At 37.7% G+C, this 25,382-nt stretch overlaps 1 protein-coding gene across 20 annotated transcripts in view; it reads right to left on the reverse strand.

The window, feature by feature from the left end:
- Positions 1-25,382, reverse strand: part of Adgrl3 (adhesion G protein-coupled receptor L3) — a 745,864-nt gene that overhangs the window by 144,437 nt on the left and 576,045 nt on the right. For 18 of the 20 annotated variants that reach the window (XM_026785275.1, XM_026785272.1, XM_026785262.1 and 15 more), the window contains 2 exons: positions 15,224-15,409; positions 12,370-12,408 (listed from right to left, as the gene is read on the reverse strand). In XM_026785275.1, the coding sequence (XP_026641076.1) occupies positions 12,370-12,408; positions 15,224-15,409 (225 nt within the window). The remainder of the gene's footprint in view (positions 1-12,369; positions 12,409-15,223; positions 15,410-25,382) is intronic. The other 2 variants (XM_026785269.1, XM_026785265.1) reach the window with 1 other exon arrangement.

Raw genomic sequence — 25,382 nt, forward strand, 5'->3', positions numbered from 1 at the left:
GCTGTTCCCCCCAGAACAAAAAGAATGATCTTGTAGGAAATAAATTGGTCCATTCCAGTGATGATGGTGGTTTAAAAAATAATGTATTAGGCCATCTTGCAAGAGCCAAGCCAAGCCAAGGGCAAGTTGAGCCACACCTTGACAAGAACCGCTTAATTTGCTTACTTTGTGCCCTTGTTCCTAATTTTTCTGCTATTTAAGCCCAAGGTTCATGCCAGCACCTACTGGATAAACTCAAGGTTCCTGGGTCCCCTTTATGTGCTCCTTTTCCCCAGCATGCTTAACTCCACATGCTTAGTGCCCAGTGCTTAACTCCTCTCTTCTGCGCTTCATCACTATGCATCTCTGAGCTATATGGTGGAATACACCACTGAACGTAAGTGGTTGGAACTGTCAGGGCTACTATAAAACACAGGTTACAGAAAGGGTTCATCAACTTTAGCATTAGGGACTGAAATAGATCTCTCTGCTACTGCACCTTCACAGTTCAGAGATCATCCTTTGCTATGGGGTGAGTTCAAGCCCCGCCTAGTTTACACAAAACCCTGTCTTAAAACAAAGCAGAAAGCCCCATGATCAAAAGAATAAAGAACTAGAATAAAAAGTCTTCAAGTGGAAACATCAAGTCTTGACCTCAGGCTTTCAATAGACTGAGTAGAGTGAGATGCAAACAGTAGGCACAGGGACAGAATTCACTAACTGAGATAGTGAAGACTGGACATAAAAACCAAGATAGAGGATTCAGCTATGCATAGAAGGCTTATGCTGCCTACTGCTCAACAAAGAAGGATGTTGAAAGGTTAAAAAGAACAGGACTTACAGATTTTTAAAAAATGGTCTGATTAGGGGATCACAGGCATCAAGATCATAGAGCTCTAAATTAATGAGGTCACCATGGGAACAAGTCAAAGAAAAGGCAACGAAGTATTATGCTGGGGTGCACTTTTCAACATTAACAGCTTGGAGAGAAAAGGAGGAACTATTGAGGATGAGCAAAAATAAGTGCTAATTTGTGGGAGGAAAATCAAGAGAGGTGTCCTTATGGGACTTCATCAGGAAGGAAAAATCAAGAGTATCAGATTTACCTGATCAGTCAGGTAAGATTAAATGTGTATTGTGTAATAATTGTTGTAGATGTGCACGTGTGTGTATACAGACACACAAAACACACACTCATGTGCACATTTACAACAATAATTAAAGAAAAAGAGACCAGGAATTTGAAAGAGAGCAGGGGGTTGTATAAGGGAGAGTTCGGAGGGAGGAAAGGGAAGGAGAAAGATGTCATTACACTATAATCTCAAAGAACAACAACAACAAAACCCATCTAAAAGAAAGATACAGATTGATCATTGGTCATTGGTTTGGCACCACTGTGTCATTAATGACCCTGACAAAGCATCATTGAATTAATAATGCCCGTGACAAGGGCCCATTCAGTCCAGTGCTGAGGACAAAGACCTGGTGAAGGAGATTTAAGGGAGAATGAGAGGAAAGAAACAAATGGTAGTGAGTGTCCACAGAAGCAGGGATTCTGCCTCAATGGAAGGCATTGGAAATATAGGCAAGTAGCTTTGACTATGCAACAGCTATTGAGAGATCTAAGAGATGTTAAATAGAATTTAAATACCTAAAGATTCAGCTGTGACAGTCTCTCCTTTCCAAGGGACTCAATGTCAGAAGAGGGAAGGGATCTTAATAAACAGCTTGATAATTGCCACCACAGGAAAAAAAAACAAAAAACGAGTGTTACATAAACCCATATAAGAGGGTATTTATACTGAACGGAACAAAGAATGCCATCTTACAGTAATTGACATATTGAGTGGGTGTTGACAGATAACACAAAGCTATTCAGACAAGAAAAGGACAAAAGAGAGAAAAAATTGAATTAATCCAAGAACAGGGTATGGTGACAATTAAAGGCTTGGAGATCTGAACTGCAACAGTTGGATGATGTGGATGTAGACAATCTTTGGATGCAGGTGGGGTCAATTCAAAGTATGGGCAGCTGACAAGAGAAGTCCAACACAAGGGGACTATAATGCAAAAGTGAAACTGTTTTGTAAAGGCCTAATGAGATTGATGGATAGATAAGTAGTCATAAAGTTGCTTCAAGATCACATATGCATTTTCAAACCCGACTCAGTGCTGAGACTTCAAGTTCAACTCTCCTTTCCATGCTTCGATTTTGTCCGGCTTGACCTTCCATGTATCTTGTGCAAACAGTGAGAAGTGACTTTATATGTGCAACTGCCTTGCTGTGTCTAGAAAACAGGGTTTTCTTGTAGTCAGCCACCACCTTTAGTTCTTACCATCTTTCTGCTTCTTTTTCATAAATTATATCTGAGCCTTGGGAGGAGGGGATGGGGGAAGCTGATGCAATTTAACAGCTGCTAGGAGAATAAGTGTCAGCTTTCCTGAAGGCTATGGCTCCTGGTAGGTTAACCAGGCTCAAATAGAAGGCCACACATCTGAGAGATTGTAGGCAGCATAGATTGGACTTGATGGGCAGAGAGGAGATAAAGTTGGGTGGGTAGGGAAAGGTTTGTGTGGATCTAGGAGGAGTAGGGGGGGAGTGAACATATTTAAAATACATTGTAGAAAATTCTTAAACAACATATTAAAAAACAAGAAAAAATGACTCAGCAGATGGGGAAATGGAATACTCGATGAACTGAGGCAAGTGTAAAGCGATGGGCTGCCATGTTTGGAACAGTCAGCCTAAAGGTGTTAGTCGAAAATGTCAGAACGCAGTATCGGTGGAAAAGAAAATTTCCAGCCAAATTCACATTGTAAAAGTATGGAATCATGATCTTGGTAAACACTTTGAAATGGTGTTCAAATCCGGATGCTTTCCACAGTCTTCCTAGTATTGTGTGATTCTTCAACTTGTTGCTATGACTACGTGGAGCTTTGCATTCCTAGAACACTCCAATAATCCTCACTTGACTACCTTTATTTTCAGTGGCTTAGAATGCTTTCTCCAGCTGGCTTATTTGATTCATCGTGTCAAGACCAAGCTTCATTGTTGCCACACTAGAATGTCTTCCTTACTCCACACAACCTAAGCAACAGACCTTTCAAGAGCATGACTACATCTTACTTCTCTGGAAAAGATATTTGTCATCACTGGGCTACTGCGTCCCTTCCAAAAGTCTTCCCACTCTGCTGCTGCTGTTCAGAACTCAAAAGACTGCTCTGTATGTTTAGTGAAATGCTACAATCAAATGACAAAATTTTAGCTGTACGTTGCCCAGTGCTTACCTAATACAATGGGGATCCTGGGAAGATACATTTTCAGATACTGGTGTTAGTTAGGTACCTTTCCCAGAAAATGCAAACACTCTAAGTTTGACCTTAGCCATTTATTTTCCTGCTTCCTGTTTAAGAATTGCATGAAGCAGGGCAGTGGTGGCGCACACCTTTAATCCCAGCACTTGGGAAGCAGGTGCAGGCAGATATCTGTGAATTCAAGGCCAGCCTAATATACAAGAGCTAGTTCCAGGATAGGCACCAAAGCTACAGGAAAACCCTGTCTTGGGGAAAAAAAAAAAAGAATTTCATGGAAGGGTGACTGGACTGGAACCTATGTCCATCTTTGCATATGGAGGGTGGAAGGCCATACTGACAATAGGAAAAACCATGGAAAACCATGAAACTATGAAGGCTGATCTCAAGGAATGGCCATGAGAACCTGTACCACCTGCATGAAGCGATTATGAGAGGAGGCTCTGGTTTAAGTTGCCACAGCTGTGTCTGCTACCGTCTACACAAAATTTATGCATTAAATAAGGGAAGTTATAAAAATTATAACTCTGTTAGAAGTTCTAAAGAATCATTTGTTTGGTTCCAAGCCATCAGGCAGCTACTTTATTGCAAATCACACTTTAGAACTTCCATTTCTCTTCTGACCTGTAGCAGAATAGTTAATGACAGCTTTTAAAAGCAGGATCTTCCATCTGTAATGCTGTTTTTTTTTTATAACCTTTTCCTTCTTTTTAGCTATGCAACCATAAAGCTATTAAAGAAATCACAAAGTAAATGGATATGTATTCTCTTGCTTTGCACACAAATAGTGTCTCTTTATTTTGTATGCATTTATGCTTTTACCAAAGGTAAGTGTATGTTCAGAAAGCAATGTGGCACAGAATGAACTTTAAATAGACAGCTTGACAATTAAATAACAACTCAGAAACTGAGTGACTAGAATACAAGTTGGTGAAGGGGGAAGAGATTTTGTTTTGTTTTGTTTTGTTTTGTTTTAGATACAAACATTCTATTTAGAAGCAGAATGCTGCTTCCCCGAGTCTTTATTCGAATTGCTCTCTGGAACATTTACAACCCATGTCTATACAAACAGCAGCTGGAACATGTGCCTACTTATAGGAACTATACAGGATGGAAGAGGTAGGAATGACTTTGCATAAGGTAATCATCTCTGCAGGTCATAGAGCCCACCAAGGCAATATTCAGAGTTTTCTTGAACGACTTTCTGTCTTTGTCAATAAAGACTCGACATCAACACCTGTCATTGTCCTTTAGTGGTCTTTTAGATGTATGAATCGACCTGTTCAAACTCTTATCTAACACCCGTAGGAAGTACTGTACTCCCGTTACACGTTACACAACATTTCACAGTCTTCTGATTCATCAACTGCTTTAGAGCATCGGTTAATGACGACAACTATGAGAAGGCATTCTAATAGCTACTCTGTAGGTGGAGAGGACTGGGGTTTGGGAGATGGACGTAACTTTCTTTAATCTCAACAGTCTCTTAACAATAGGTTTAGGTCAACAGAAGCACGCAGGGTACAGATTTGAATTATTTTTTCCATACTGACACACATCAAGCACAGATTTATCAAGCTGTGAAATATATTAAGTTCACAGGGCTTTAACAAAGGGTTACCAAGGCACAAGAACCTGCTGTGATTCAAACTACTTTCAGATGTCCTTTTAATTATATTAAATGAAAGTTTGGGTTGGTTTTGATGCTTATGGGCAAACAAGGAAATCTATTGAAAGAACTGCTAAAAGTACTCCCTGTTGCTGTGGTTAATATACTATGCTGTATGCACACTGCCAGCCAATTTATTCTAGCCACTTTAACAAGGACATCCAGTCTGACAGGGCACATAGGATAGTATCACAAGGAAAGCACAAATCATTAGAGGCCTAAGAAAGTTGTTTGACATGCACCACAGAGCTCTTTGTCACACAGCCAATTAAGTGACCAAACAAGGAACTTGAAAATACTCATTAATTTCTTCCTAGCAATATAAATGGAACATAGACGCCTTCTTGTCTCATTCACTGAAGGCACCCAAGTAAAACTGGCATAATTCAATTTGCACTTTGTCAAAGGTGCAAGTAGCAACTTCGGTTCACAGGAAGTCTGTATCAGTGACACAAAAATAAAAAGGATGGGCAAAATGTCTTCAGATATTTTACTAGGGTAGAAATTGCTGGACTTTGTAGGGGAATGCTGGTAGTACTTTTCTGCTTAAAAGTTGTGATCATCTTTGTAGAGCGGGTTCAGCAACACTGAGCAGCACTTTTTCTTCCAAGGGATGGGACTGGAGAGCTGGCTCAGCACCACAGAGCACAAGCTTTCTTACAGAGGACTAAAGCTCTGTTCCCGGTGCTCTGCCAAGCGACGCAAACCACCTCCAACTCTAGCTCCAGGAACATTCAATGCCTCTGACCTCCAAGGGAACCTGTACTCCTATATGCGTGCTCACACAGACATACTTATAAATAAAAATATATTAAAGTAAAAAGAACTTCGGGTGATTTCAAGATGGAAGACTGTCCTGTTTTAGTTGTACCCCTGCCCTGAAGGTTGCTCTTTAAGTTGTTGCCAGAGTGTCTCCCACTCTTTGACTTCGTATAGAATAGGAAGCTGGGACTTAGGGCCAGATTCTTTTCTTGTCATTCTGTAATTATGCAATTAATCTTTCAAGGGAGAAGCTATTCTAAAGAGAAATACTTGTGCTCTCAGGCTATTGAAGACCCTAAGAAATGAAAATTTCCTCGAGAATCCAGGTGAGGTGAGGAAAGGTAGCAGCCCAGATGTGAACCATTAGAGAAAGAATTCTGAGAATTTGTTAGAGAGCCTTGCAGGAAACAGAAGTGATTATGGGTCAGAGATGCATGGGGACAGAAGCTGACAGGGACCACTTAGTTATCCACGTTTCTTATACTTAATTTAATCTTAAAACTCAAGCTGAAGCAAGTGGATTTGATGGTCACCGGATGCCTTGATTTGCTCCTCATTCAGATGTGACCACCATAAATGAATCCATCCATCCCTGCTTTTCACTAAAAATTGTCTCCTTAGCTGGCATGTTGAGGATGGCTGCCCAGGCGTACCATTTAGGACTGCCAGAATCCAGGCTTTGGTCTTTAGAAGAAAATCACTCTTGATTTTACCTAGGACAGTGACTTGAAATATTATTAGTTAACAGTAGGAAATGATAATCTCATTAAACTAAATTCCAAGCTTATGTCATGTGTATTCCATATCTATTAAACTCAAAACTTAACATGCCTCACGGCAGGTCCTCTGCTTATACTAATCACAAATAGAACATTTCAATAAATGGTGACATCATCCTTCCAGCTGCTGAACCTCTCAAAAACTTTCTGTTTTTTCAAGTCTTATTTTCCTGGCACTTCACTTTTTTTTTTTTACCAAGTTTTGTTTTTCAATGTTTTAAAGTATTAAACATTTGAATGATGACCTCAGCATCCAGCACAAATACGCCCATCAAAGTGACTCTCTATTCTTGGATGCCCACACCATCCAGTCCTTACTACTCAGGCTGAAGAACATCGTCTCGTTACTTGGCAACCTTCAGTGGAACACTGGGTCTTGATAGTGACTGAAGTCTCTATGAAGTGCACTTTTATTGCTCTATAAGCAAAGCATGGCTACATGAAGGAGAACGTACTACCTCTGAGACACGAAGAACAGCAATGAAAAGAGAACAAAGCATATTTATTAGCTAAGAAAGTGTTCTTCATTTAAAGCAGAAAAATGAAATGACAAAAACAGCTGTAATTCATACTAGTTCTTTCTGAAGAAGAGAACAATGTTAGCAAACATTATTAACTGAAGGGTAGTGATTTAAAGTTGAAAATGTAAACAAAATCTTGTGTACATTCATGACACATGAAGACACCTGTTCTTTTCTTTTCTTTTTCTTTTTTGGTTTTTCAAGACAGAGTTTCTCTCTAGCTTTGGAGCCTGTTCTGGAACTAGCTGTTGTATACTAGGCTGGCCTTGAACTCACAGAGATCCACTTGCCTCTGTCTCCCAAGTGCTGAGATTAAAGGCATGTGCCACCACCGCCTGTCTGGCACTTGTTCTTAAGCTATTTGTTTATATTTATTTATTTATACTGTATTTCCAAATTCTTGTTAAAATCACACTAATCTCTGTGGAAGCATATGGTCTTTTGCTGGTTCATGGATCACATTACCAAATGCTAAGGTAGCTCATCCATGATCAGAGTCATGAAGTCTGAAGTTCACACACACTGGAAAGACTGACAGAAACACAATGTGGAGCATCATTCTGACAGTTTCTTTAACTGCTTTTTCTTTTCTTAAAATTCCATTTTTATATTAAGGTCCTCTTTGAAAATGAACAAACCTCAAAATCAAATTCTGTCTGTGTACGAACTTATGTGAACTGTGTAATATAATAGTACAAAGTAATAATGACACAGCCACGGGACATGTGTATGTGGTATGGGTTCTTGTACATGTGGGAGAAAAAGAAAGGGGATTGTTTTACTCTGTTCTATCTCTGGAATATAATACACACACACACACCCCCCAATGAATATAAACCAAATGTCAGATCCTGCCTCCTACCACACAGTAGTAAGCCAAGTCAGAGGCTGCAGTATCCTTGGAGTCAATTGCACGCAAGCTTTAACTCAGCTTCGCGTTTCCACATCCCTTCAGTCACTGATCTCCATGATCTTTTAGAGATCAACTAACGCTTTGTGGGTCTCCATTTTCACTTCGCACACAATGAATTGTAACACAAAATTCTTATAAATATTAAGTAAGAATGTAAGAAAATTTCTCTCATGCCTGTGATCTTAGGATGCATGAACGTGAGACAGGAGGATCTCGGGTGAATACCATCCTGTTTTACCCAGGCAGACCGTCTTTGGGGTAAAACATAAATAACAGAGAACACACAGTGTTCTGCACAGTATCCACATAGCTGACGCGGTAAAGGTTCTTATTCTTTACTTTATTTTCTATTATGGTGTTTTGCCTGCACGTATGTCCATGGAATACATGGTGTAAAATATAAAAAAAAACATAAAAACATTCATTCACTGTTTGAATAGCTCAGAAGAGGGCATCGGGTCTGCTCATACTGGAACTACAGGCAGCTGTGCACTGCCATGTACACACTGGGATCAAACCCAGGTCCTTTGTTCTTAACCTCTGAGCCATCTCTCCAGCCCAAATATTCTTATTCATAATAAAAAATCATTGTTATTTTCACCTTGCCATGGAAGGAAACAGGGTACGCATCAAGAGAGCAGTACTGACAGTGTCGGTGTTAGTTCTGTGACCTTGGCCAGTCTTTTCAGCTCCTTTTGCCTCTCTCAAGCCCCCTCATCTTACGGCCCTTCTGGTAACATTCCAATCTAATAGTTGTTTTATTATGTTTCTAAGGCAGTCTGGACTCCCCTGTTATAAAATTTACAATTCCCTTCATAAATAAAAACAATGCTCTAGTACTAGCTATATCGCAGCCTTTTTCCTTGTTATTTTGAGACAAGGTCTCACTAAACTACCCAGGCTAGTATTGAAGTCACTCAGAGGCTCAGGATATTCTCCAACCTGAATTCCATAAACAATAGGGGTTCAGGCCTGCATCACCAAGCCAAACTTCTAACAATAATATACTCAGGATAAATTAATGTCCTTTTACTATAATAAATATAATTTTTATATTTCAGTAATCAATAAAGATTTATTATAATAAAAGTCACAGATAAATAAATACATAAAAAGTAAATTGCCTTATGTTTTAAAAACCTTAGATTGCAAATGTACTATTACTGGGATTCATGTATTATTTTAAAACCCACCCCAGGTTAAACCGTTCACATATAGGCCATTTATGACTGATAGGTGGTAGGTCTGATTTTGTAGGCGCTTTTAGTTTTGTCATAGAACAAAAGGTGTAAAATATTAAAAAAACCCATAAAACATGGATTTTTAAAATTCATAAAATCGACTCCCGCTCATAAAATGATGAACGGAAGGTAAATGGATTCAGGTAGCAAAACTCATCCCTGGAGGAATCCTGTCTGATGTGAAAGGAAAGGCCACATTTTATAGGAACCCATAATGATAAGCAATCATGTCAGAACGAATGCCAAAAGCCTTTCAAGTACATCAGGCACCTGTCTCAGAGAGGGCCCCATGTATGATCTGAGCCTATAAACAATGGGAAAGATAAAACTGCTCTTCACGAGTCGGTCACGGGTATTTTTCCAGCACCTTTGACCACAGAGCTTCACGGAATTGCAGTCCACACTGACATGATCAGAAGGAGTGCCTGTATTATCGAGCAGAGCATTTCTGCATCACCCGTAGCCTCTGTTTGTATTGTGCCGAGTCAGATATTTAGTCAATACCTGAGACATTTATTCGCAGCTAGTCAATTATAACACCAGGAAGCCAGCTGTTGAATAAACTGTGCTATTAATTTTCCGTTGGAGATTCATGTTCGAATGACCATGCATTTCGGAGATTTAAACACTGGAAGGCTTATTATCCTGAAAGCACCATTAGGAGGATAGCATAGATTACAACTGGAGACAATCCTGGCAGGGCTACAACATGCTATGCTCCCCACCTTTCTGTGATGGACTTCCTTCCCTACCTATCATAGTGTGCTCCCCTAAACGATGTTTTACTAAAACCTTAGACAATAAGCCTTAATATCTTCTTATTCACAGAAATTCCTTATTTCATAAAGGTAATGCAAATAAAAAAGATAATCTCCCTAAGAGTCAATGTCAAATTAGTTTTTTTTTCTTCTTTCAAATGATTCCCACACAATGCTGTTATTTCCCCATCCTAATGCCTTCAGACTCAAAATGCAATTTATAAGATGGGATGACAATTTATTTCTATTCTATGTTTTCCTTTAAAAAGCAATTCAAGCTTGAAATTAATCAAACTGGAGACAAGAATACCCTACCCTCTAATATGGCACCATGGCATTCGGGACATCACCAGAGGTGGAAAGCTACTTGTACTTTCTCCACCAATCTTCTGTCAAGGAAACAGGTCATAAAACTGAAAGAAAAAATTCATGACCTTTTTTCCAAAGCAGATTGTATGTCTTCATTTGAAAGACAGTTGCCTATCTTCAAAAAAGAGAATCAAAGGCCCAGAAATGTCGAAAGTCTGAGAGAACAGGCAATGCTATGTCCTCAGTTTACTAAGGTTGCATCCTCACTCCCTCTGTCCAAGCACACTCCTCAACTGACCCCCTCCTCTTCATGCCTAAGCAGAAAAATAGAGAGCAGAGGTTTCTCTGCCTCTCTGGGTTTTCTTTTTCAAAGTTTTCCATGCCACATAGAGTTTATCTTTACTAAATTACTCTGCTATTTCTTATGCTATGCTGTCAAATTTTTGTTAAAAGGGCCTTTCCATTAGGCAAGAGATAGGTAAGACAAACAAACAAACAAAAATGTTTCCCACCTTATAGAGGGAAACATGAAGGTTAAATTTGTATAAGAAAATTAACTGGACTATGGATAACACTTGCAATGTATCCTTGAGTGACTGAGAAGACATAGAAAATATCTCATTTCCTCAAAGTACACTTGATATTTCTCCAATATGATACTAACTAAAGAAAGAGGAACAGAAGTTTAACTATTCAATATTATCTAATTTATGCTAAAACCCTTTGGCCGAGATTGTAATTTTTTTATTTGTGAACACTTTTGAGGAAATGATGGATTTTGTGGATTTTTAAAATGGGGCAAGAAAAAATAATTGTGGTCCAATTAAGTATATGACTAAGAAGAGACAGATGTCACACTCATTCATTAAAATGTCTACCTCTTCTGTATTTTAAAACCTGAATGATTCTCCCCTAAAGTCATCTCCCCTATGTTTCTTTTGACATAATTTCAGCAAATTAGTTTTCTAATTATTAATTCAATATCCCAGTTTTATATTACCCATAAAGTTAGTAGATGTGAGTATTCAGGTCTTTGGAGAAATACACGTGAACAGACAGATATCTGATATTTATAACAAGTAAAGCCATTAAGAGTATGAGAAGTCAAACTCAATATTGCCATATTATATGAAAAAGTGGATAAACTGTTAAAATTTTTATTTGGTACTGCCAATCCTCACAAACACTAACTTGGCTCCTGACGTCATTTTTCTCTAAACATAAATGGATTTGCATCAATAGAATGCTGTTATTTGCACACAGAGAACATGAAGCTGTCAGGCATAAAATAAAAACCAGGCGTGGTGACACACACCTTTAATACCAGCATTCTGGAGGGAGGTAGATGGATCTCTGTGGGTTTGAGGCCAGCCTAGTCTACAAAGTAAACTGCAGGACAGTCAGCACTGTCTTGGAATAGATAGATAGATGGGTAGATAGATAGATGGATAGATAGATAGATAGATAGATAGATAGATAGATAGATAGATAGATAGATAGATAGATAGATAGTAGCCTCCCTACACAAAACACCTGATAGAACAAAACCCAGGAAGACATTCAGCTTGTTGAGTACAGTTCTCTTTTACACTAAATCCAAGACCACAAGAATAGTGTTGTGAGGAATATTAATTTGCATTTTGAGTAAATTATATTTACATATCATCTCAATGAGAGTAATGTGGTGATAGTCCTTCTGGAATCCTGAGTTCCACTTTGAAAAAGAACTAAGATTATTTCAAATACCCCATATTGTGTCTTGTCTTAAATGACTCTGACTGATAATTCTGAATGAACTAACAATTCAGTGTATGAATAAAATCTATATAGCGACTCTGTGAAAAAACAGGGATTTATATGTTATATCAAACTCAGCTCTTAGATGAAAATGTTCCGCGCCTCAAGCTGCACCTTCTCTCTAGTCTGTTTCTCATGCTTGACAGAACTTGGCACCATCAGCTTTCTTTTTAACACGTACTCTCTTTCCATTCCCACCCTGCACGCCCTCCCTGAAGTTCCTTTAGTTCAATATGGCACATTATCGTTTTCCCTCAGACGCCCATACATGCGATTGCCAACAGAGACAATTCAACAACTTAACACATTTATAAAAACACAGAAAGTACCTGGACATAGGCTCTGCAAGAGCGCTCTCTTTTCTGAAGCTGAATCCATTAAGACAGCAGATTAAACACAGAATAGAAAAAACAAGTTAGTGACAGAAGAAAAATAAAAGAAAACATCCACATAAGCACCTTACTTTTTGATTCGCTACTTTTACAGAAGAAAACGAAGGCTATGCTGCAGCAATATGGCAGACAAAAAAAACAAAAAAACAAAAAACCCTTTTTCTGAGCAGCCCACCTAAAACCAAGACCGTGGAAACTGTTGACAGAAAGAAACCTTTGAACACATTTAGTAGAAATTAGTACAGATCAATAGACATTCATGTGAAATGGTCCAGGGCACTTCTGGTTAGTTATTCATTTATGAGCCGCTAGTGGAGACATAAGATGGTAAGTCAACTATGCAAAAAGTTTGGAACCCATTATTTTACAGAGAGATTATGTGTGGTTTTCAAGACAGCCTAGATGGTCGATTGTGTGTTTATATTATGCGTTCATTCACACCTTCAAAATCCTATAAGCAAGATAGACATGTCCATTCCCTGTGACTATATTTACCCCTATGGGACAAATAATGAGTCAGATAACTGGAGATTACAAGCTTGTGATTCATTTTCTGACTTGTTGTTTCTTTTATTTCTTAAAGAATTGGATTTGACAGTCTTGGCCAAAATAGAAAACATTTTAGAAACTAGTGGGGTAAGAAGCTTGATTTAATTTGTTTTTGTTGACAGAAGTAGTATTCAGGCCCCAAACATTTTCTCCTGATGCTAAAATGAATAATCAATAACCATTCATTCATGCTGTTTAAATGAGTGACCCAAATTTTGATAAATCAGACTCTGGGGTTTCATATTTTCTCCTGGGTTTTTCAGTTCCCTTGGTTATTAGCCTTGAAATGCAAAATAGAGTTTATCCAGTTTTAGGAAGTACTTAATCTAACACTCTTTGTGTAGCTGGCTAATATGTAGCAACCCTAATGCAGGCTTTCTTCAATGAGGGAGCAGTAACTTTGCTGAAGAATGAAGTCAGGAATGAGAGCAAGTGAATCACCAATGCTGTCATTCAGATCACTGACTCACATCACAATTATGTAGGGCTCAGCTCTCCAGAATTTCAATGTGGAGTGCAATTGATTTGTACCTAGTTGACTTTGCAAATCTGATGGGCTGTAACTGCTTTGGGGAAAGTAGGAACCACAGGAAATGAGAGCAAGCCAGCAAGCACATGAGGAACCTTTGCCCTCCCATCTCCCTACCCCTTCATGCAAATTAACATATGACAAAGTGCATTATATAAACAATTGGAGAGCGCCAAATGGGAAACAAAAGAGAGCATTAAAAAGCCCCAGGAATGGAAATTTGCCCATTGTGTAGTTATTTGATATTCAGTCTAGGCAAGCTGATTAGCTGTAGCCAGTTAGAATGTGACATTAATTGCCAGCTTTACCTGATAGCCTCAGACATCAACACCACTTTTAAATAAAGATACAAAGTATTGCAAAAAGAAGTCATGTTATGGATATGTAACATTAATAGAAATCAGTACTCCCAGCCCATTATTATAAGAATAGCTGGCAGCCATATTCATTAGTAGCATCAAGTCAGCTAGGGTAATAACACATTAAAGTCACAGCATGCCACAGCATATACGCAGCTGCAGAATATGCCATCAGAGACTCGGATGTGATTGTTTCAGGACACAAGAGAAAAAAAAAATAACTCCTTACTCAGCATGACAAACAAACCTAATACATTATATCTTAATAAATAAAGATGAAAATTACATTTGCTTACCAAAGAAACTGAAGCAAGAGCTATCTGCCAGAAAAAAAAATCTGGCTTTTTAATGTTGAATGATTATTATATAAAAACATTTTTCCATTTTAATGAGCGGCAATCTTAACCCACCAAAAACAGAGAACTAAAACCAGTAAAAGACAAATTTATGACTTTTTAAATTTCCAGTCTAAAGGGAAATATTTTAAAAATGAATTTCTTATAGGAGCATTAGTCTTCCACTGTCAAAATTTTTTATTTTCCAGGTTGGAAAGATGATGTTAACAGTCCAGGGCACAGAATTCAGCTATTCCATTTGTGAGTATCTACATTTGATGCTAACCATCTGACATCATGATATTAGTCTACCATGTAATACTTATGTATGCATATATAACTGATATTCTTTATAAATATGCATATACTTTGTGCTTACAATTATACAAGATATTTATGCACATAAAATGTTTATTAAAGTGCGAAAAAAGTCATAAAGTATATTTCTTGAAATGAAACATATTTAAATTTGCTTATTTAAAGTTAAAATCTGATGGGTAAAGATTCAAATATATGAGTCATTTAAAAATTAAAATGAAACGTATATTCTAATTCAGTTTCTTGCCCTACCAGTTTTTAAAAGAAATATCAAGTAGGTAAAATTATCTTATTAAAAAATATGAGAAAAAAATCTAATGGATTTTAACATGCTTTTGTTAATGTTTCCTAAATTTCCACTTCCTGATTAAAAACTATTTACACTGCCAATTATTTTGAGAGAGGAATTTGTAGGAAACAATAACCAGTTGCATTCATTTACACTAATTTTGCTATTATTTAGCATAAAAAAAAACTGAGAAAGTAGTACCAAAAGTAGAACTAGAAATACAAAAGACTGGCATATATTTCCCTAAATTAAAAGTCAACTAAGGTCATAATTAAAATAGTAAAGTCAATTAAATATAAGTATTGGTGTGGTTTCTTTTAATCATACAACTTGCCAGAAGAAAGAAAAAAACCAACACGAACATCTCAAAACTGTCTTAAAACTGAAAGACAGACACAGCTGAGGTTCTCACCTTGTTCAAGCTGCGCGCTGCACTGTCTTTCCCGCCCGGGGTCAAATTCCGGAGCTGCACATCCAGGAGACCAACCAGCTGGTCCATGGCACGGACTGAATAGGTGATGTCCCCAGCGTTCAAATGATTTCTGGTCTGTTCTGCCAGCTCTCTAGCAATATTGGCAGCTGTCTCTCCAGACTTTAACTATAATTTGAAATGGAAAGAAAAAATGCATTTATATTTTTTTCGTTGGTCTCCTTTAGCAATTGTTTGTGCATTGTAATTGTTTGTGCATTGTCAATTAGAGTTACTGAGTCAAGAAACAGTTTTTAAATCCCATCCTCAATCCACAGCACTCTATAAAGTTTCCTGATAACTCTCAGCCTTTTCTCTGAAGCCTGACTTTCAAATCATGTGTTCACGAAGGCTTTTTGAGGATACTTTCTTCTAAAGATTCTTTCTTTCCTAAGTTAGTCATGTGGGTGGTTAAGTCTAAGGTGTGTCTGACAATTTTCTCTGCCAGTCTCTAAGTTGGACTTTGCTGAGAGGTTCTTGTAGGTCCCCCCTACTCTATATTCTCAAGAAGCTGTCCATGCTTTCCATCGTGCCAAGATGGGCAATTAATTGGCTAAGGGAACTCACAGGTTTCAAAGTTCTGTGAAATTTACTCTTGGTGAAATTCCTGCTTTCCTCCTACCAAACTAAGAAGTTCTCTCCCAATATATCGTGTAGCAAATTACTCCCGAATTCCCGGTAGTTTTTCTTTCTGAAACACATTGATTTTTAAATATATTCTTCAAAACATAACCAATTGTCAACACTTTAAAGATGTTTAAAGACAATATTTCAGGACCTCCCGAATATACTTGGCAGCCTTGATACAAGAAAACACAAACATAACTTCATTCATAAGAATGATGTGAAATATATCTTTACGAAGTAAATAAGTACCACTTCCCAGTTCATAATGTTCATTATCATTTTAAATTCTTAGAATTAAATTTAAACAATAATTTGAGTTTCTTTTTTTTAATTTTTTTTTAATAATTTGAGTTTGTGAAACAATACTACAGCACATTTTCATAAGGAAGAATGTAATGGAAAACTCTTCTTTAGATTCCACTTTCCAGAGAGTGTCTTATGTTCATCTTTCTAAACTATAACCTACTCCATTGTTAATTAAACATATGAAAATCATTATTTATGGATTAGTTTTCTTATCCTCTCATGTTCTTGTAAGATGGCCAGTATAGACTATAATAAACAAACAAATAGAAATTTTCTCTTTGTAAATTGTTTCCCAGTATTAATTAAGGAAGACACAAACTCATTAGAATAGCAAGTGAAGAAGAGTTCACTATGGGATGCTTTGTGTTCTCAGCAGGACCAAACACTTAAAAACAAACTGATATAAAAAAAAACCCTAATAAATAAATTGCAGTGATCAGAACATCTACACAATGCATAATCACAAACATATACATATGTGCATAAAAAACCTAATTCAAAAATTAAATGCAATAATAGCAAGCACTGGCAAGGTTATGGAAGTGACTATCACTCCTATAACTCTGGCAAAGAGTTTATAATTACATAGCTCCTACACAGGGTAAACTCTTGATGCTAAGTCTTATTGCTGTTGGATATAAGAAATAATCTCCTGATGTCAAAACTAAACATTCAGAGACATCCAATCAGGCTTGTGACTGAAAACAGTAGAGGTTATGATAATACAGACTCGCTCAATTATAAATGTACAATTCCAACAGTTTAAAAGTATGAAGGAGATTAATGGTGTTGATATTTCTTTAAAATACACTGCTAGAATTATACTACTTAGAAAATATTTCAAATATGTACATATATATATCTGTGTTTATATATTTATCTATATTAATACACTTAAATATGTGAACCAAAGGTTGAAAATTCAGAAATAAAAGAAAAATTATTATTGGTAATATTTTAATTTCACAAAAATATATTCACATTATGTAAAACTGTTAGTAAAGTTATTGTTAAAATAAAATCATTATTTTGCAGAAATTATTAAAGTAAAATTAAGCAAACAAAAACCGAGCATATCAATGATAATGTAATGGGTTCAAAAATTTATTCAGGGTCTTTATATTTAAAATACCTGTAAGATCAAATGATCCACACTACAGATTTGAAGGATAACTATGCAACAAATTTTTTATATACCAAAATACCATTCATGGCCTACCAGTACTTTATGTATTTACATTTCAACAGCAACAAAGTGACCAATCTGAGATTTTTTATTAATGATGTAAAATGAAATGCTACAATATAATGAATAAACAAAATCTAAAATTCAGTGGGCTGGGTAAATAGCTCAGTTAGACCTGGACTTAATGCCAATACAGAAAGAAAGAAAAAGAGATTCAGGAGGGGAAGGAAAAATGGAGACATACAGGAAATGAGAATGTAAGCAAAGAAGAAAGAAATTTCAATATTAATAGATTAGTAATCAATTGTGACCTGTTAGGTGCTAGTGACACAGAAAAAAGCAATAGGTTCTTGAAAGCGGCAGATTCTGTCTTGTCATGTGCCTGTAGTCTTGAGTTCTAAGGTCCTGCACAAAGTAAAAGCTAGTCCTGCCACTTCAAACCAGTGGCTGTGGAGTACTTTGTCAGGCAAGCCAAGAGAATGAATTTCACAGACAATGGGTAAGTATAGAAAGGAATTTGACTGCAGGACTTTAAGTAAAAGTTCAAAGAAGGGGGCACGAGGGAAGGAGGGAAGGAGGGAAGGAGAAAGGTCAAGCTCTCTGCTGCAAGATTAGACCCTATAATATGAGTTCCATTAAGATACTAAGGGCATTCTATAGAAAAGGGGGCTAAAATTAGAAAGTATAAAAGAAAGAGAAGAACAAACAAGGCAGGAACCAGAACCCCCTTCTTTTATCTGACCAGGGCAGAACCAAGGACATTTCAAGACTGGAATCAATGTTTCCATCTCTAAAGCAGCTGAGCCCCTTGTACCTCCCGTTCTTATCTACTAACTATTTGAAGCCAGTACTCCATCTACGAAAGTGGATCCAGCTAAACTTAAAAACAAGTTCCAGAACACCCAGGGCTAGTTACACAGAAAAACCCTATCTCAAAAATAACACCACCACCACCACCACCACCACCAATAACAACAACAAAAAAACCCCGAACAAACAAAGAACAAAAGAAATGCATTATTTTTTGCCTAAAGAATCTATTATTGCCTAGCAATCTTGTCTACTTCCAGTATCCAGGAGGATAACTTTATGCTTTTCTTTGGGTTCACTGTGGGCCCATATTTCGATATGGCACAAAAGCCATTTCCCCGGTCCGAGCTCATCACGTAGCTCTGCAGACAAGCTGTCTCTGCCCTTAACAAAAGCCTAGCTTCTTTTGTTAAAATGTGGATTACCTGAGAAGAGATGTTTGACTGAAGCTGATGACTTAGGAGTTCAGATGTTTAGTGCTTCCTTCCTTTTGTAATTTGGAAGGTGTCTTATAAAGATGCTAATTCAGGGCCTACCTGACTGCTAGATGCGGACGTGACTTGGGCCCAGGCACCTGGTTGCCTAGGTGATGTCGTAATGTGTTTTCCCCCCTCTCCGCTCAATTTGGTGTGGGTATATAAAATGTTTGGGCAATAAACGGAGATTCTGGCCTTTTCCATGATGGTGTAAGCTGTGTCAGTTCTTTTCCTCTCGACTCCATTCCAGCCGGGTTAGGGAATCAGAGAATTTATGTTGGACCCTCACGGCCCTGACAGTTCACCTTCTTATTTAACTTCTCTAGGATCGCGAATTATAGGTTCAATGTCCTATATTTATGTCTAAAAACCAATTATGAGTGAGGATCTCACCAAGGCCAGCTGGACTGGGACTGAAAATGCATGGGATAACACCGGACTCTCTGAATATGGTGGACATTAAGGGCTGCTGAGAAGCCAAGGACAATGGCACTTAGTTTTGATCCTACTGCATGTACTGGCTTTGTGGGAGCCTAGCTTGTTTGGATGCTCACCTTCCTAGACCTGGATCGAGGGGGAGGACCTTGGACTGCCCACGGGGCAAGGAACCCTGACTGATCTTTGGACTGGAGATGGAGGGGGAGGGGAGTGGGACATGGGTAATGGGGGGAGGGGGAGGAAAAAGGGAGGCGGGGAGGAGGCAGAAATTTTTAATAAAAAACTTTTAATAAAAAAAGAAAAGAGAAGGATCTATTATTGATAGTTACTAAGGACAAACCTAGCTTAGTGAACTGGCCTACAAATGAGAAGGGTAAATATACCGTAACAACTCTGTCTTTGCCATATCTTCTCCTGTGGGTAAGATTCCTCTCAGTTCCATTGATCCATACATGTTGGTCATTTGAGAAATGTTTTGCCCCAAACTATAATATCCAATAATTTTCACTGCTCAAGGCTAAAGACAACCAGCTACAAGAACCAGAAACACCAAATCATGATAGAAGTGTAAATACGTTGAACCCAAGTTCCTGCCAAATCTACATCTAATCCCAGGAAAGACACAAATATTCCTTCTGTTCAGTAGATTATTGTTCTGTGTCATTATCCCTTCTACCTCTACCCCTTGCCATGATTTGGATATACAATGGTACCCAAAGACTCCTAAGACTTAGATTTCATTGCCAGCTAGTGGACTTTGGGCTTACGTGATTAGATTAGTAGGATGCCATCTTCATCAATGGATTAATAATACTTTGATTTTTAAAATTATCCAATTTGTATGGCTTCTGCTTCTGCCTCCTGAGAGATGTGATTTCAAACATGAGCCACAAACATGGCTAGCAAGGCAGGCATGACCTCTGCCATATACTCCTGCTTCCATGGTGGTCAACCTTCTCTTGGGATCAAAGAAATGAGATCAGTACTGTGGGCAGAGACCTCTTAACCCATGGGCCCATATAAGTCTTTCCTCTCTTAGGTTGGTTTTTGTCAGATTTTATCACATGAATGGAAGCTGACTAAAAATATCCCTTGATCACCACCCATACTGTCCTTAGCTGAAAAGTTGATTGGTGAGCACTTTCCTCTTTTCCATTCTTGGGTCACTTATGGTGCCTTTATTTCTGACACTTTCTCTAGGGCGTTATTTGGTTTCCAAGATAGAGCTCTGGAACTGGGGCTGGTAAAAGTTTCTGATCTATAAATTGCATATGTACATGAATACTTACAGCTATATTTTATTTTTGGGTAGAAAAGTATATCTAACTCTAAGAGTTTGTCTGTCTGCAACTATCTACTATCTATCTATCTATCTATCTATCTATCTATCTTCTACCAACATATATATATATATATATATATATATAGAGAGAGAGAGATCTATCATCTATCTATCTATCTATCTATCTATCTATCTATCTATCTATCTATCTATCTACCTATCTATCAATCTATCTATCTCTACATAGGTAGGTAGATAGATAGATAGATCATCTGTTTATCTATATTTCATTTTTCTTGCATGAATAAATTATTTGAACAATAGCTCATTTGACCTGTATGTACATTTGCTCTTTAATGAACACTTGCATTGTTTAGTGGGTATAGGACTGAATCACAAGCCTCATAGAAGCCTCAACCCTTACTCTCCCACTGAACTTCACCCATTTTGCCCCATGCTTGAATGTCTGTACCATTGTGTTAAGGTCTGTGAATATGGTAATGAAAAAGATGATTATTTTTAAAAGTGCCTTAATTCCTAGCAGCAGAAATTTATGAAAAACATATCTCTGCACATACTTAGTTTATTTAATGAAATACAGAAACCCTGTGAAGTAGAATTGTTGGTAAGAATTTTACCTAGAATGTGTGAGGGTACTTTTTGTTTAATTTGTGAAATGCTTCTCTGAGGACAGTTTAATTTGAAATGTCATGGAAAAGAAGAGATTAGAAACAGAGGCAGGGATTCCAGGCAGAGGGAACAGTCAGTAGGAGGGAGGAGCATGAAGCTCAAGGCTAACTGCACCCAGTGTAGTGCAGCTCAGGTTTAGGCGGCTGGAGAAGTGAATTGGGAGTAGAAGAAAGAGACCCTGTTTATGAAAACAGTGAGAGAAATAGGAAGGCACTGCTATCCAGATTTGCATTTGAATGAGAACTCACGTGATGCATTAATACATTAGCAGAATCAAAAGAGAAAGAAATGAGCCAGGTTTGGGGTTGTGGGGAGGGAGGCATTTCCCAGGTACACCTTCCAGGCCTCCTACCTACTACCTGTGGAGTGGACACTAAGGGTGCCAGGTTCTGCTTTGCGTAATTTGGTGGTAGCACCACTGACTGGATTTTCTCACAGCCCTCAGAGTCCGAATGCAGTTTCATGACCGTATTTTCCTGATGACCTTCTCAACTCACAATCTCTGCACTGGCTTCAGAAAAGCTCTGTGACAACCTTATTTTTCTCACTTTGCTTGTGCATTAATTCTGTATTAAAATGCAAACACATTTTAATCTGCTTTAAGTCTTTTCTGCAGAGGCATGTTTAAAACAAACCTATTCCTAGCTTAAAGGCCTCCTTAGAATGCCTCTAAGGTTTTATTTCCCCCCATTAAACATTACTAAAGTTACTTCTTATAAATACATATATAAAGACTGAGAAATTTCATGAGTTTTATAAGGATTAGTAAACTAATGCCTGTATTGATGTGGTAGGATTTTACATAGGACTTATTCAGTAGAAAGGAGCCCGGATGTTGTCATTTAGCATTGTAGATACTATGCTGATACACTACACCCTTTCAAACTTTGACAAAAACAAACAAAAAAAATAATTAAAAACTTAAATCATCTTTGAGATTTAAAGTAGCTTATGTACAGACAAAATTAAAGAGATGTGAACTTGTTGTGAAGAAAATGAAACCACTATCTTTGACAATTCAGCCAGATTTTTTTCACACCATTGTTGGACCAGGCCAGGGAGTGGGGAGCACACCTCACTCGGTGTATACATAATGTAAAAGCTGTTCAAAACCGTCATATCACAGACTGAACTGGAAAGATACTGGTGAGGTGATACAATGAAGCATACTCGAAAGGTATGCAAAACAGGAAATATAGATTCTGTTTTTGAAATGTTGAGTTCAATACATAGTCCAAGTTGATGCCAGAAATAATTTTATAGACATCATCAAAGTGGGTAAGAGAATATGATGTGCTGTCATATATATTTCAGTAAGCTGAACTCTGATCTAGCATATTTCTTTTCAATAAAAAAAATACTTTTGAGTCAATTAGAAGATATATCTGTCTATAAACATCTAAATGTCTACATACTTGTTTTCCTTTACTTCTTCATCCATCCATTTATCCATATTTCCAAACATCCCTCATGTTCATGAGGTTTTTTCTCCTCCTACTTTAGATACCTCTCCCTCACTGGAATGAAGATCCTCTGGGTATAATTTATTCTCCTTTTCTGTACAAGATGTACTTTTAAAGTTAAATATAATTATTATGAAACCATTCTAGCTAGTTTGTTGACAGCAAATACCTTCATGAGTTTGTAGCAAATTCTCTCTAATGAAATACAATCCATTTTCTGTATGCTCTATTTACTCTATAGCTTCATCAGGAGATAAGCAACCCAATTCATTTGCTAGTCCTAACCACCAGTATTCGTGTCTCTTTTCTTTCTTTTAGACTGACTGGTGAGAGATTAGCATAACTCATTTTTAAATAGAAATAACTTTGCTTTTTAGCTCAACTAAAGCTTCCTAGTTTTTTTTTTAATTGCACAACTGTCATCTATAATAGTGCTAATAAATATCAAGCAAACATTGCTATTCAAATTAAGGATCTATCCTATTTTTCAGATGAAGAGGTGAAGGAAGAGGTTAATTTCTTTTCCACTAGAATTCAGCTATAAAATTTTCCTGGACAGGTGGCTGGAGAGGTGGCTCAGTAGTTAAGAGCACTGGTTGCTCTTCCAGAGATCCTGTGTTCAATTCCCAGCTACCACATGATGGCTCACAACCATTTGTAATGATATCTGGTGTCCTCTTCTGGCCTGCAGGCATACATGGAGACAGACTACTGTATACATAATAAATAAATAAATCTCTTTTTTTGATCCTTAGGCCAGTGCTCTTTCCATTCAAGTCCCCAGGTGTACCTTAGCAGCGTTTTAAAACCAAGCAGGAAGGGCTATTACTGACTGTATATAAACATTGAAAATTAAATTGTATTAGATGAAACCAATGTGGTTCTTCTTAGGTGTGACTTTGGTGGGAGGAATTGGGCCTTGAGATCAAAGCCTTCATAGATGGAATGGGAATTCTTATGGAAGCGGTATTAAACACCTGCTTAAGCTAAAAAATGGACCTTACCAGAGCCTGAATCCACAGTCAACCTATGTTAGACTTCCCAGCCTCTAAGACAATAGGAAATAACATCGGTTACTCATACACCGTCTAGTCTATGAATTTTATTATGATAGTCAAACAAGGTAAGACCGAGGGGCATCGTGCTTCATGGAACTTTTCACTCCAAACTTTCTGAACACATGGACAACTACTCTGTTTCAGGGAGGTGGGGGAGGACAATAGAATATCTTAAAAAAAAATTATTCTTTCTTCTAATCCAGCAGAAAAACAAAAGCAAATGGCAGAAGAATATAGGGGCCATGCAGTCAGCACAAAGGAGATGCTATCTATGGGTAAGGTCAAAAGAAGGGATAAGGAGGAATGGGGAAGGCACATGTAAGGGGAGTCAGCAAGCTGGAAAAGAATTCAATCCTGGCAATCATCATATTCTGAGCATCAGATCTAACAGATACAACCAGAAAGAAGGGGTGGACACACTGAAGAGCACCTGCTAGTGAGTGCAAGTGGCTGGGAAACTGAGAACGGTGAGTCACAGGCTAGCCAGCGCATGCACAAGCAAAGAAAGAAAGAGTGTGCACTCTGAAGCAGTCCCCCTGAGCCTCCACTGTGGACGGCTAATGGAGAGAATGCAAAGATTCTTCTGAGGACTTTATAAATTTAAATCATTGTTATAAATTCCAGTTGACTAAATTCTTTAATTTGAATGTAATTATAATCTATCCTAACTCCACAGACCCATCAGGATTAAACAGAAACGCGCTGGATGAACAAGACCTATTTATTATAAAACAAAACATCTCCTCCATGAATCAAATGGGCAACAGCTGTCTGGTCTTTAAAAGGAATTATCTCTTTTGTCCTAAGATTAGCCGGGCTGCAGAGGAAAGAAGGGAATTAACTATCATTATCAGTTCAAGTCACCCGGTAATTTCTGCAATGAAATAGCCCAACCATATTCAGAAATTATCATGAAAACACTCAGCTTTCCAGGTGAATTATTATTGAATTTATATTAACCCCTGGGCTAAGTATCTAGGGAACTTTTTTTTTTAAGTTGCTAACGTAAAAAGATATGCTGCTGATCGCTTAGTCTGGTCACATCCAGGGAGAGTTATTTGCCCTGGGGTCTGAGCTACACTATAGTAAAATCAAAGGACATAAAAGCTGTGGCAGGAACAGTGCTGAAATTGGAGAAGCGCCATTATGAATAGCAACAAGCATGGAGATGCATATGGAAGAGCGTCACGGAGTCAGTAAAACCACAGTTCTTCCTTGATCGATGGTGCCCAGATAGTTACAGCTCATTTGCGAAATCATCTACTGGGTAGGTATTTATGGATTATTATGCAGAATATTATTGAGGATAAGCCTGGTTAAAAACAAATACAGAAAAGAGTAAATGGCACAGGCAGGCTTTTAGGAAGGCCAGCATTTGGAATATTTTCAGGGGGAAAAAAAAAGTCAGAAATTCCACAATATAGCTAATGTGCCTTAGAAGGACTCTCCATTTTAGGAGTGCATAAATCCACATAAATTGCTGTAATAAGGATCCATTCCATAGCCCTTTTGGCGTAAACACACATCTGGTCTCTGTTTGTAATAAAATCAATTCGAAGCCCCAGAGTGCATTAATAATAAAAATGTTCAACATACTGCACCCGAACAGGCCCAAATTTGAGTCTGAAGATCCCGTCACACATGTGTGTACTTTTAGCACTGATGACTGGGTTACACAACATTCAACAAGTGGCTGAGGATTCCAGAGGTCCAATTTTCTATATTATTTTATTATTTCCAGAGGGAAAAAATCCATATGCATGTAC

This window comes from Microtus ochrogaster, linkage group LG1 (genome assembly GCF_000317375.1).
Source record: "Microtus ochrogaster isolate Prairie Vole_2 linkage group LG1, MicOch1.0, whole genome shotgun sequence".
Classification (NCBI taxonomy): Eukaryota; Metazoa; Chordata; class Mammalia; order Rodentia; family Cricetidae; genus Microtus; species Microtus ochrogaster.